Source organism: Arachis ipaensis, chromosome B5 (genome assembly GCF_059453495.1).
Source record: "Arachis ipaensis isolate K30076 ecotype BB chromosome B5, ASM5945349v1, whole genome shotgun sequence".
NCBI classification, from domain to species: Eukaryota; Viridiplantae; Streptophyta; class Magnoliopsida; order Fabales; family Fabaceae; genus Arachis; species Arachis ipaensis.
In genome coordinates, this window is record NC_142440.1 from 10666434 (window position 1) to 10679169 (window position 12736).

The 12736-nt window shown below is 35.2% G+C and overlaps 1 protein-coding gene across 4 annotated transcripts; it reads left to right on the plus strand.

The window, feature by feature from the left end:
* The first annotated feature begins 7653 nt into the window (after positions 1-7653).
* On the plus strand, positions 7654-11927 carry LOC107642860 (Pentatricopeptide repeat (PPR) superfamily protein). 4 transcript variants are annotated; one of them, XM_016346354.3, is made up of 3 exons: positions 7668-8047; positions 9528-9656; positions 10553-11927. In XM_016346354.3, exon 3 carries the CDS (start codon positions 10559-10561, stop codon positions 11678-11680), a length of 1122 nt encoding a protein of 373 aa, XP_016201840.1. In that variant the 5' UTR covers positions 7668-8047; positions 9528-9656; positions 10553-10558; the 3' UTR covers positions 11681-11927. The 4 variants fall into 4 exon arrangements, with proteins under 4 accessions (XP_016201839.1, XP_016201840.1, XP_020978666.1 ...); XM_088488260.1 differs by lacking the exon at positions 7668-8047 and adding an exon at positions 8081-9316; XM_016346353.3 differs by lacking the exon at positions 9528-9656 and having other exon boundaries at positions 7654-8047.
* Positions 11928-12736: the final 809 nt, after the last annotated feature.

Sequence of the window (12736 nt, forward strand, 5' to 3'; positions counted from 1 at the left end):
AATGAGGACAAATAAATATTATTATCATATACTACTTAAAAAATTTTCAAATTGTAGTGGGGGCGGTTGCCCCCACAATTATATACATACATCCGTCTCTGGTTACGTCACCAATGATGTTGAGTTTCGATGACGGAAAATATACGAAGGACTATATTGGTATACTTTTTTAAATATAAAAGATCAAATTGTAACAATTAAAAAATTAAAGAATAAATCAATGCAACTTATTAATTTTCAAGACTAAAATAGAACTTAATTGGTGAAACTCATTTAACTTGCCCAAAAAAATAATTGAACTAGATGCTATAATAAAAAGGAAAAGTATAGGGTACCAAGAGTTGTATCTGCCAACTATTATCAACACTAATTAAAATTAATTTAAATATAATTTGTTATGTCAATTAGGGATTTGGTGGGTCCAGTATAATGCAAATTGAAATGTGCAGGAGTGATAACAAACTAACGTAGCATGCAACTGGTTTTCCGACGGCGTTGACTCCGTTGACGAATGCGACCAGAGAAGACGGCAATCCGGCGTGCTACGTGGCGCTGCCAGAGGAGATGAGGAGTGGGGGTGTGTCTCAGCAGTAACAACAAGTAAAAAGAGGGTAAATTAGGGTTACAGGTATAAACATGTGGTATTAGGATTAACTGGGTTAATTTGGGGTGTAATTTTTCTAAATAATTGGGCTTTGTGAAATAACCCAATAACCTTTGGCAGATATTGGTAGATTTCTTCTTGGTAACATAGCACGATTGAAAAAGGAAGCACGATTGTAATAAAAAAAAGCCGCTGATCCACAGGTTTTGGCAAGGTGGACTTGTCCAAAGAAACCGTCATTTGTTTTTTTATTCTTTTAAAGCCTAAATAAAAAAATCATAATTATTAAATTAGGTCACTAATTAGACTATTTAAATATTAGATTTGGTAAAAAAAAGAAAACGTACTCCGTATTCAGGGAGAAGGAGAGAGCGGAAGCGAGCGTTTGACGGTGAAACATGGTGAGAAAGATGGCCATGCCATATAAGGGAAAGAGTGTGGGAGGGTGTGTATCCGGTGTTAAGGAGGATTCTTTTCGAGAGGGTTTAGAAAAACTATCCAAGGTCTCTTTTAGAGATAATAAGGTCATTGGTGCAGAAAAATTTAAGGCCTTTACATTAGTAGGTCTTTATCTGGGTATAGTATCGTGACGGTGCCAGGTAAGCAGGGTAATTCTCGTCCACCAAGTGTCAATTTTACGAAGAAGGCAAAGAGCTGTCTAGTTGAACCATATAAAGAAGTCATTGTGATCAAGGTACTGGATAAACATTATGGCTACACGACTCTTATGCATAAGTTTCGGATAGTATAGCGCATCAAAGGAGGGTATGATTTGTTGGATGTGGAGTTTGGGTATTTTTGGTTAAATTTGATATTGTTGCGGATCGTGAGAAAGTCATGCTTGGTGTCCCGTGATTGATAGACTATCACTATGTTGTAGTAAAGTCATGGGACGTGGATTTTAGGCCATGCGAACAATCCTCGGATCAACACTAGTATGGATTCGAGTCTCGAGACTTCCAATTTGGTGCTACCAGGAACAAGCAATGCTGCGAATTGCTTCTGCAATAGGGGTTTCGATGAAAGTAGATTTGGCCACTAAGCTTGCAGAAAGAGAAAATATGTTCGAGTTTGTGTTCAAATTAATCTTGGATTGCTTGTAATCAAACATATTATAGTGGAGGGTATGACTTATAAAGTGGAGTACAAACGTTTACAGTTGATTTGTTCTACTTGTGCACGGTATGGGCATGATAAATTGTTGTGCATGGAGAAGGAGTCCTTGGAAGGAAAGTGTGATTCTTTTGGTGATGAAATAAATAATGAAGCCCCGACCCTAGTGCCACACAACAATCATGAAATTCAAAAAAAGGTTGAATCGGAAGCTCGCGATTTGGGTGAGAATTCTCGTAATTTCGGCGAGAAATTAGGAGTTGTTAAAGGGAAGGATGTGGTTACGGAATTATTGGCTCCTCACATGCCTGATGGTCATGTTAATGAGCCATGCATGGATGATGGAGAGGGTTGGCAACAAGTGCTGCGTAAGAGAAAATTCACAATGGGCCATCCATCAGGTTTGAAGGACCAAGATGGAAAGCAGCACAAGTATGGTTCAAGAAGGATTCCAAGACCCAATTTTCATGGTGATGGAGGCAAATCAATTGGCATTAGGATGGGGCAGTGAGAAAAACATAAAATTGCGCCATCTCCATCACGCAAAACTCCTGCACGTCGTGACATTTCTCTCCGGAAGCGTCTGCGGCCTTCCTTCCTACAGAACTCGCCAGTTGATAAAAATGGTGGTGCAACGGAAGAAACTTTAGTAGATGGAAGCATGGCGGGTGCAACGTTGGGGAGTCCGAGGGTGACAATTATTGAGGATCAAAGTATGCCAGTACCGTAGGACAAACCACCTATTGAGGTTGGTGATTCTATTTAGAGTTTATGTTTTTATTTATTCTGTCCCTATTATTTATGGATAGTTTAAATATGATTGTTTGGAATATTAGGAGTGCTTCTAATAAGTTAGCCTAGGTGCATTGTAAGGAACTTGTTAAAAAATTTAGACCTGTTTTCTTTATTGTGGTTGAAACTCACTCTCCTTTTCAGCATTTAAAATTGTTTTGGAAAATGTTGGGGTATGACTTTTTTTTGGTATAGTGGAAGCAGAGGGGCATAATAGGGGTATTTGATTTCTATCCTCTATGCAGGGTGTTTGTTGTAAGTTCATTGATGCTTTTGATCAGGGTGTTACTATTGAGGTTCAATCTGATAATTTAATTTGGAGGTGCAGTGGTATTTATAGTAGCTCTCAATTTAATAAAAGGGTTCTCCTTTGAGATTATCTTGTTGCACAATTCATGATTTTTCAAGGACCTTGGATTATTCTTGGTAATTTTAATGAAGTCATATTTTCTCATGAATTTAAGGGCTATCAATTTTCTCATCAAAGAGCAAACATGTTTACTACTTCATTAGGGGATAGTGGTTTGTTTAATCTGAAGACTATAGGGAGACAATTTTTTTTGGTACAGAAGGATAAAAAATTATGTTGACGTGGCAAAAAAGCTTAACCGAGTCTGTATAAATAGTAGTTGGTTATCTATCTTTCCAGAGGCTTATGCAGAAGTTTTAAATAGGCTTTAGTCTGATCATTGCCCTATTTTGGTGCATTATAAAGGTCGTCCTCAGCCTAAAGGGAATCGACCTTTTCGATTTGTTGCTGCTTGGACTACTCATTCCAGGTATAAGGATATTGTGAATCAGTCATGGTGGTCTGGTAATAGAGGAATTCATGGCAAGCTTTCGAAAGTGCTGAAGAATTCATTAGAGTTTAACTCGAAGGTGTTTGATAATATTTTTGTTAAAAAATATGAATTAGAGCAGCAGATTAATTATTTACAAAAGTATTTGAAAGTGGTGGATAGCATTTATTTGTGTCAGAAAGAGCAACCGTTGCTTAATCATTATAATAATACTCTAATGCAAGAAGAGTTCCTATGGTTCCAAAAGTTTAGAGAGCATTAGATAAGGTTCGAGGATATGAATACAAGATTCTTTCATTTTCAAACTCTTGTGCTAAGGAAGCATAATAAGATTCATGGCCTTTTTTTCAAGGATGGAGTGTGGAAAACTGATCCAGAGGTTCTGAGTCGAGAAGTAGAGTCTTTCTACAAAAGCTTATTCTATCGTTTGGATGATGTTGATTTGGGTTGCCTTGGTGATGTGCTTGTTCCTTCTCTAAATGAGGAAGCTTGCAATGATCTTACGGCACCAATTACTATGGAGGAAGTCAGAACAACTATTTTTCACATGAACTCTTTTAAAATTCTGGGTTCTGATGGGTTTCAAAATTTCTTCTTCAAGGAATATTGGGAGATTATTGGTCTTGATGTTTAGAAGATGGTTAAGCAGGCATTCTCCGGTGTTACTCTTGATCCGAGAATGATGGAGACTTTACTGGTTCTTATTCCAAAGGTTGAATTACTGGTATCTATGAAAGATTTCAGGCCGATTAGTCTCTACAATGTAGTTTACAAGATCATCACAAAAGTCCTTGTTAATAGGCTCCGTCCTCATCTTGCGGAGATTGTTGGCCCGCTTCAAGGAGGATTTATTCCGAGACGAGGAACTCCTAACAAAATCATTATTTCTCAAGAAGTCCTCTACTTTATGAAGAAAAAGAAAGGCACGCTGACTTTTAAAATTGGTCTGGAGAAAGCTTATGACAGAGTTGACTGGAGGTTTTTAGCCCATACCCTTAAGAGTTTTGGTTTTTTCAGCCCTACAGTTAATTTGATTATGAATTGTGTCACTGCTTCCTCCTTATCTATTCTTTGGAATGGGAATCGTCTGAATGGCTTTATTCCTAACTGGGGTCTTAGACAAGGAGACCCTATGTCACCCTATCTTTTTGTGTTGTGTATGGAGTGATTGGCATACTTTATTAGTCATCAGGTTGATTTGGGCTTGTGGGAGCCGGTTGCTGTTTCTAGAGGGGACCAAGAATATCCCACTTAATATTTGCGAATGACTTGCTTTTATTCTGTAAAACTACAAAGAGACATGTGCAAAATGTGATGTTGGTTTTAGAGACCTTTTGCAAAGCATCTGAGATGAAGATTAATGTGAAGAAGTCTAAAGCGCTTTGCTCTAAGAATGTCTCTGCAACAAGGAAAGAGGTTTTTACTGGGGTATCCTCTATCAGATTTGTCCAGGACTTGGGCAAGTATCTTGGAGTTACTCTTAGTCATTCTAGGGTAACCCGTTCAGTTTTCAATGGTGTCCTGAATAAGATCTGGGGTAGACTAGCAAGCTGGAAAGGGAGTTTACTCAATCAACCTGGTAGATTTTGCTTGGTTAATTCTGTTGCAGCCACTATACCCACGTACCAGATGTATGTCTCTATTTTTTCCAAAAGAATCATTAGTAAATTGGAGTCTATGATAAAAAAATTTCTTTAGAAATGACAAGTTGATGGAAGAGGATTGAATTTTGTTAGTTGAAAGTTACTGGTTACTCCAAAAAATATAGAGGTTTGGAGATTAGAGATTCTTATTGTGCGAATATTGCTCTTCTTGGGAAGTTAGTTTGGACTTTTTTCCAACAACCAAACAAGTTATGGGTCCAATTGTTGGATGCCAAAGACAGATCATCTCTATATGACTGTTTTGGTTGTCCTAAGAACAAGGGCTCTCCCATTTGGAGGAGTCTTTGCAAGGTTTGGAAAGTGTTGAAGGATAGATTTGCTTGGTGCATTGGGGATTTGAACCAGAATTTTTTGTTTTCTAGCTGGAAGAGAGAAGGACAATTATTTAATGAGATGGATTATGTTCACATTTTTTATTCGAATCTTTGGATTCAGGATATTTGGTTGGTTGGTAGTGGCACTTGGATACTCTTTATTCTCCTTTATCTCAAAATCTAAAAGGTAATATTTTTTCTTACCATCCAGATGTGCAAGCAGGTTCAGAAGTGGGTTGGTATTGGTATGAGTTTGCTGTCAAAATCTATGACTCACGCAATGGTTACTTGTGGTTGTGTAAGCAGCTGTTTGGTTGGGAGGAGCGGGGGAATTGGCTTTGACTTTAGCGCCAACTTGTTCTGGAAAAACACAAATTTTTAGCTTGGCTGTGTCTTAAGGAGGCTCTTCCTACTGCAAGTTTATGCTTCAGAAGAGGGATGTCGTCATCGGATAGGTACGCAAGATGTCTGTCTAGCCAGGAATCGGTTTTACATTGTATTCGAGATTGTCCAAAAGCTCAACTTGTATGGCATAGGTTGGATATTTCTTGTCATCCTTTGGATTTGAAGCTGGTTCTTGTATCATAGCAGAGAACATCCGCTCAAATTCTTTTCGGGACTTTGGTGGATATGACAAGTAAGGAATAATGACATCTTTAATCTTCATGAAACTTGGCCTTTGGAAAAAGTGATTTGTCTGGCATTAGCTTCAGAAAATGAGCTTAAGAATATTTTTGAATTACAATGTATGTCCCTTCCCTTTATTCTAAATGGTTTTTGAAATTCCTCATCCATTAGTACTTTCAAGATTAATTGTGATGCTAGTTATCCTGGTTCGGGTGATAGTGTTGGTTTTGCTTGTTTTATTAGATATTGTAATGGAAGTTGGCAAATGGGGTGTTTGGGAATGATTGATAGTAATATTATTCTTCAAGGAGAATCATTTGCTATTTGGAGAGGATATCTCTTAGCTTGGGATGTGGGTCAACGAGATATTATTTGTGAGACGAATTGTGTGGAAGCGTTTAATCTTGTCACCAAGATGGTTTTGAATTTATTGATCCATTGGTGCTCAAAATAAGAGATATCGTGCATTGGAATTGGTGTGTTGACTTTTGTTTGATTATGAGCAGGGACAGATTTATGTGTAGGAGTGTGGGGGCAATTGTCCCATTAAACTTTCAAAAAACTAATAACAAGTATATATATGTGTAGAGAATTGTCCCCATTATAATAATTTATTTGCCCCACACTTCAAAAAAAATTATGTGTAAGAAATATTTATATTATTATATATTAATACAATAATAAAAATTATTGTATTATATAAATTCAAAACAAATATTAATAATAATTAATAATAATTATTTAATTGCTTAAAGTTAAGCTTAATTTTTTAAATATAAATGAGATTATTAATATTTAATACTTTTTTTATAATATATATCATTTATTTATTTTTTATTATTTTGTTTAATTTAATTTTGTTTATTCATACATATAATATTGTTTTCGTTAAAAAAAATTTATTATAATATTATAAAATGTCAACTTTGCAATTAAATATCAAAAAATTATTTGACATTTGTTTAATAAAAAAAATATATTATTTTGTCTATACCTATATATAAAGATAATTGTGATTGTTTAATTTAAATTTTTATTTTTTTCACAATTTTTTTATCTCTCTCGTATAATTTTAGAAAAAATTCAGATACCAAAATAAAAAATAGTCAAAATTCTAAATTAGTTCATTCGAGTTATATTCTTTATAGATTTTTTAGCTATTGAGTTATAATTTTTTTTGTATCATATAAAAAATAATCAATATAAATATAATTTGATAGATATTAAATGCTTGACTAAACGCAAGTATTAATAATAAATATATTACTCATGCAATATTACCGAAATATTAAAATAAAAAAAATATTTTTAAATTAAATTACTATATTTTTAGATGTATTAATTATATTTATTTATTAAAAATTTGATTAGTTAATATACTCCAAAATTTAAATATCTAAATATATTAATATTAATATATATTTTTTATTATTTTATTATATTATTTTGCCCCACTTTTAAAATTTTTTAGAATGAGGGATGCAAACACAGTGGCAGACACTATAATAAAGATGACGATAAAATTACAATTTTATTATGTAGAGCTTCTTTTATCTTTAAAAAAATTTAAGAGTAATTTTAAATGAAATTGTCTATCTATTTAAGCAGTTTTTTTATTTTATTTGTTTTGTTTTCTTTATTTAGTTTATTTAAGTCAAAAAAAAAAAAAATCGACCCAGCGTCTTTTAGCAAAAACGTTCACCGGCTGGTTTATATGACCCGGACCGGTCATGCCTTTTGAGTTTTTTCTTTTGAAAAAGATGAAAAACGACGCCGCTAAACACCCCCACCCCCAGGTTGCCCTAAAGCGGATCACCCCCATCCCCAAAGTACCCTCAATGTCTCTCTTCTCTCTCGAGTCTCGTCTCTTTCTCGTCACTCTCTCCCTCGCCTTCAAGCTCTCGCACAGTCGCACTCACTGACTCGGACTCGGCGGACTCAAGCTCGTCGTCGCGGCCTGTGTCGTCACGTCTCGCACTCAGTCGCCGCCTTCCCTGCTCTCGCTTCGCCGGCGGCAGAAAGCAGACCGAATCAGCATCTGGTCCCTCGGGTGGTGGTGGTGGTCGTCGTCTTCTTGTTCCGCCGTCAGTTCAGTCGGTCAGCTTCCTTCACCGTCAATTGGTCCTTGGGCAGGTGAGCTTCCTTCGGCCCTGTTCTTTCTTTTTCAATTTTATCATAGTTTTTTGTTGTTGAAAATGATCAATGAGCTGAATTTGTTGCTGTAAGTTGAATTTGTTGCTGAATATATCGCTGAGCAATTTTTTTTGTTTCTGGAAAACATGTTGAATTGATGAAGTATTTTATTGTGACAGATGAGTATGATGGAATACCTATCTTTTATTGCTTTTAAATTGTTGCTCTAAGTTGAATTTGTTGCTGAATGTCTCTTAGCTGAATCTTTTATTGCTTAATTCTTTTATTTCTTTTATCCCTGCATTCCCCTCTTCTATCTTTTTCAGTTTTTCCTTTTCCCTTGCCCCTGTCAATTTTGTTGTTGTAAATCATCACTGAACCATCTTTTGTTGCTGTATTGAGTCAAATTTATTGTTGTATTGAGTTGAATTTGTTGCTGTATTGAGCTAAATTTATTGTTGCTGTTGAGTTTAATTTGTTGTTGTAAATATCTTTTGAGCTATACTTCTTGAATTTGTTACTGAGCTAAATTTTTTTTGGGTTGAAAATTATGAGTGAGTTGAATTTGTTGCTGAAAATCTGTCACCGAGATGAATTTATTGCTGTAAGAATAGATAGTTTCTGTGTAATGTGTAGAGACTCGGTCTTAGTCTTAACCTTCAATTATTGTAATAAGAGTTGATTTAATATTTGAGTGTTGACAATTACACAGGCAATATTGGACTATTGGTATAACGGTATTTTGATGGATTGATTTATAAATTGAATTTATGTTTTTGATTAGTTTGCTAATCATTAATTTACTGACTGTAATATGTTTTGTTCTCTTGTTCATTTAAATTGAAAAAGTATTTTAACTTTTGATTTTAATTTTTTTTTTATAATTTTATATTAATTATAATCGGATTAATCGGTTGAATCAGTGATTTATGGGTTGAACCGATGACCTGCTCGTATGACTGGGTCAATTACGGCTGGGTCCATTACAGGTTCAATTCTAATAACTATGCAAAAAACCCTAGCAGACTCATAACCCGTAAGTATAACAGAATTCATATCAACCTCCAGCCCTCCACCCCCTAACACCCACGGGCTCTCTGCCTCTGGCTCTCTCCGTCGCACACATTGACCTACAACACCCAGCGCCGGCGCCGTCGCGCCTCGCTGTCGCACCTGTCCCCTCCGTGTATCCGTCGCAGGCTCGCACCCTCTCTGTTGCTGCTGCCCCTGGGTCCTGTGTATCTATATATGTATCTTCCATACTTCCTGGTACTGTGAAAGCTACAGCTGGGGTTTGTGTGTTTTATGCATAGTGTCTTTTCCTGAGGTGGTTTATTCATGATTCCAATATTCACTTTTTGACCTATAATCTTTGGATGTAAATCTTCATTGGACATTTTTTTTTCTTTTCTTAAGTTAGCATGATTTAAACTGAGTTTACGTTTGTAATAATGTTGTTTTTTGACTTCCTGGGTGAAAGGTGCTAGCAGCTAGTCTAAAGACGGAGATGAGTTGATGAATTGTGGCATAGGAATGAAGTTGTTCCTTTTGCTATTTTGATCTAAATAAAAGTGACCCTTCAAGTGGCACTTCTGAATTCTAATCCAAGGTTGCATCAATTCATCTGCTTGCATCATATTCATATTAGAAGCATCATATGGTAGCTACTATTTGGAACAAATTTGGTTAGGGATTGTGAAATTGTATGTTTTTTTCAATGAATGGTTTAGTAACTTTTTTTGAAAAAAAAAAAAGTAAAAGTTAAAGGCGGGTTTGGGCGCGGTGAGTCGGCCTGCTCACCACCCAATATATATGTATATATGATAATTGATATATGATCTATGTATAGATAGTCTCACCTATGATAAGACTCGTAACATCGTTTGATTTATATAACCAATCCCACCTAGTAGGATAATATTTTCGTGTATACGCTTGATATTATTGTTATTTGTAAAATATAACATTGAAGACCTTTATGATTACTAGAGTTTTTATAAAAGGAAATTAATTTTCTTTCCCTTGACTTGATTAAAGGAAATCAATGTATATGTGATAATTGAAAGGTCTGATCTAAGTCATAACTTGATTCATTTTTATTGGAAAATCTACTTTGTGTGGGGATCTTATTGTATGTAAATATAGTAATATACTCAAGTCCTTTTTATTAGGAGGACATTTACTCTTATTAGTTTTTTGGGTCATCTGATTACTCTTTTATTGAGTGAATTGGATTGAGTCCTTACGAAACCACCACTGAGCATTGCATTTTTTCATTTCATTCTTTGGTTTAATGCTAATATAACAGCACCATTTGCTGACAATTGAAGATATAATTTTAAATTGATAATAATTGCAGGCACTTTCGTGTGATAAATTAATTGAATACATGATTATTCAACATTTATTGTGTGATTTATGTCTGTTTCCCCCCTTTGTGTAGTTGTTGTTTCTTTGATTTCGGAATGAGTTTGTTTACTGTATGCTTATGAAACTTATGAACAGGTTCACATGCCAACAATGCTAGGGCGGATTCATAAACTAGTTCCCCCTGCATCTTCCAAACAATATCTGGCACCATGCTTTAAGACTTTGCGCCATTATAGCTTCGTTGATGATGGTGGTGGAAGAATCAAACAGCATGTACAAGAATCTCATGATGAGGATTTTTCTCTTAAACAGTCAGATTTTGATGGCAGTGGTATCAATGGAAGCCAGGAGGGATATGGCAATCAACAGTTTCCGCCGGAACCAATTCCAGATAGACCTTTGAGAGGTGGTAGGCCAACTAATCAGCCTCCTCGTCCGCGTGTGAGGGAACGTAGTGGAGGTTCCCATTCCTTCCCTCCGAAATTTGAGGACGATCATGGAAGACCTGATCTTGCATTCCATGGCAGAAATATGGCTGAAACAGGTCGGGCTGCTGGTCAATCAGGAGAGAGTTTCCTCGATAAATTCAAGCTTGGGTTTGATAATAAAACAGCAAACACATTCGACTCTGCTTCGGGCAACCAATCCGAAGAAGCAAAGAGGTCAAATCCCAATCAACCAGCTTCAGAATCTATGCCCCAAGATGCCAATGAGATCTTCAAGAAGATGAAGGAAACCGGTCTTATCCCCAATGCTGTGGCCATGCTTGATGGTCTATGCAAAGATGGCTTTGTTCAAGAAGCCTTGAAGCTTTTTGGTCTGATGCGGGAGAAGGGTACCATTCCGGAGATTGTCATATATACAGCTGTAGTGGAAGGCTTTACGAAGGCCCACAAGGCAGATGATGCCATAAGGATTTTTCGGAAAATGCAAAGCAATGGCATTTCACCAAACGTTTTCAGTTACACTGTCCTTGTACAAGGACTATGCAAATGTGGCAGATTACAGGATGCTTTTGAATTCTGTGTGGAGATGTTGGAAGCAGGTCATTATCCGAACACAACTACTTTTGTAGGCTTAGTAGACAGTTTCTGCAAGGAAAAAGGTGTTGAAGAAGCAAAGGATGCTATCAAGACATTAACGGATAAGGGCTTTAATCTTGATAAGAAGGCTGTGAGGGAGTTTTTGGACAAGAAAGCACCATTTTCACCTTCAGTTTGGGAGGCAATTTTGGGGAAGACAATTCCACAGAGACCATTTTAAATCTCTTTCCAGGCCGTGTAAGCTTTTGCCAAACTCATTCATATCCTTGGATAATTTATATAGGTGCATCTATTTATTTTTGCGTAAAAGTTCCGACTTGTTAATTGTTTGCTTCTTGATAGTAAGCACATGTTTTTGCTTTCCTATGTAAGTCTCAAATTAGTTAGTTTGGATGTGCTCAATGTAGACTTAAAAGTTTAAGGAAACTCTAATAAGATGCAAATTGCAGAATGCAGATTACTGAGGCTTTGGATGTGCCTGTTTTGTAGTTTGCAAACGATAGTTTAGGCAGTGATGTGGGACTGAAAAAAATAAAAATAAAATAAAAGTATAATTCAATGTACTATAATTGAAGGGAGAAGGAAATGAGAATCGAACACTTTATCTCAGACTCAAATGGACTAACAACTAAGTTTAGTTATACTTTTGAAGAAGAATCACATGAAATGCTTCGACGACTAACCATTAAATTGTGAGTTCAATTGCATGGAAATGATGAACTTATTCTTTCAAAAGTTGTTTTAACTACCAAATTAATTGTTATAAATTTATATATATTAATATCATATTTTTTAATTAAATAATGAAAATATTATTATATTATCAACTTATTTACTGGAGTATAATAAAAATATTTTTGAGATGTTAAATACATATTTATATATGCGATAGTGGTTTTTGTTGTACAATGATTGGTTTTATTATTATGTTACCTATGATCTTCACATATTATGAATACATAATTAGTTTAGAGTTTAGACACTAATTTGTTGCTAAGAATTGAGTAATGATTTTTTTGACAAAAGTTCTATAATAACTATTGAGTTAATTTTAATGTACTAATAATAATAATATAAAGAGTATTATGCGATCATCTAATTAAATTTATGTTTTAAAAACTTTTTAAGTAGTGAATTTAAAAATGTTATATTTTATGATGTGATAATATTAAATTGGATGCCTGTGCAAAAATTGTTTTATCTCGGGAAATAAAAATTAAATTATTTTAACAATTTGTAAATTTACACAGGTTGATTGATCTGATTAGAACACGTA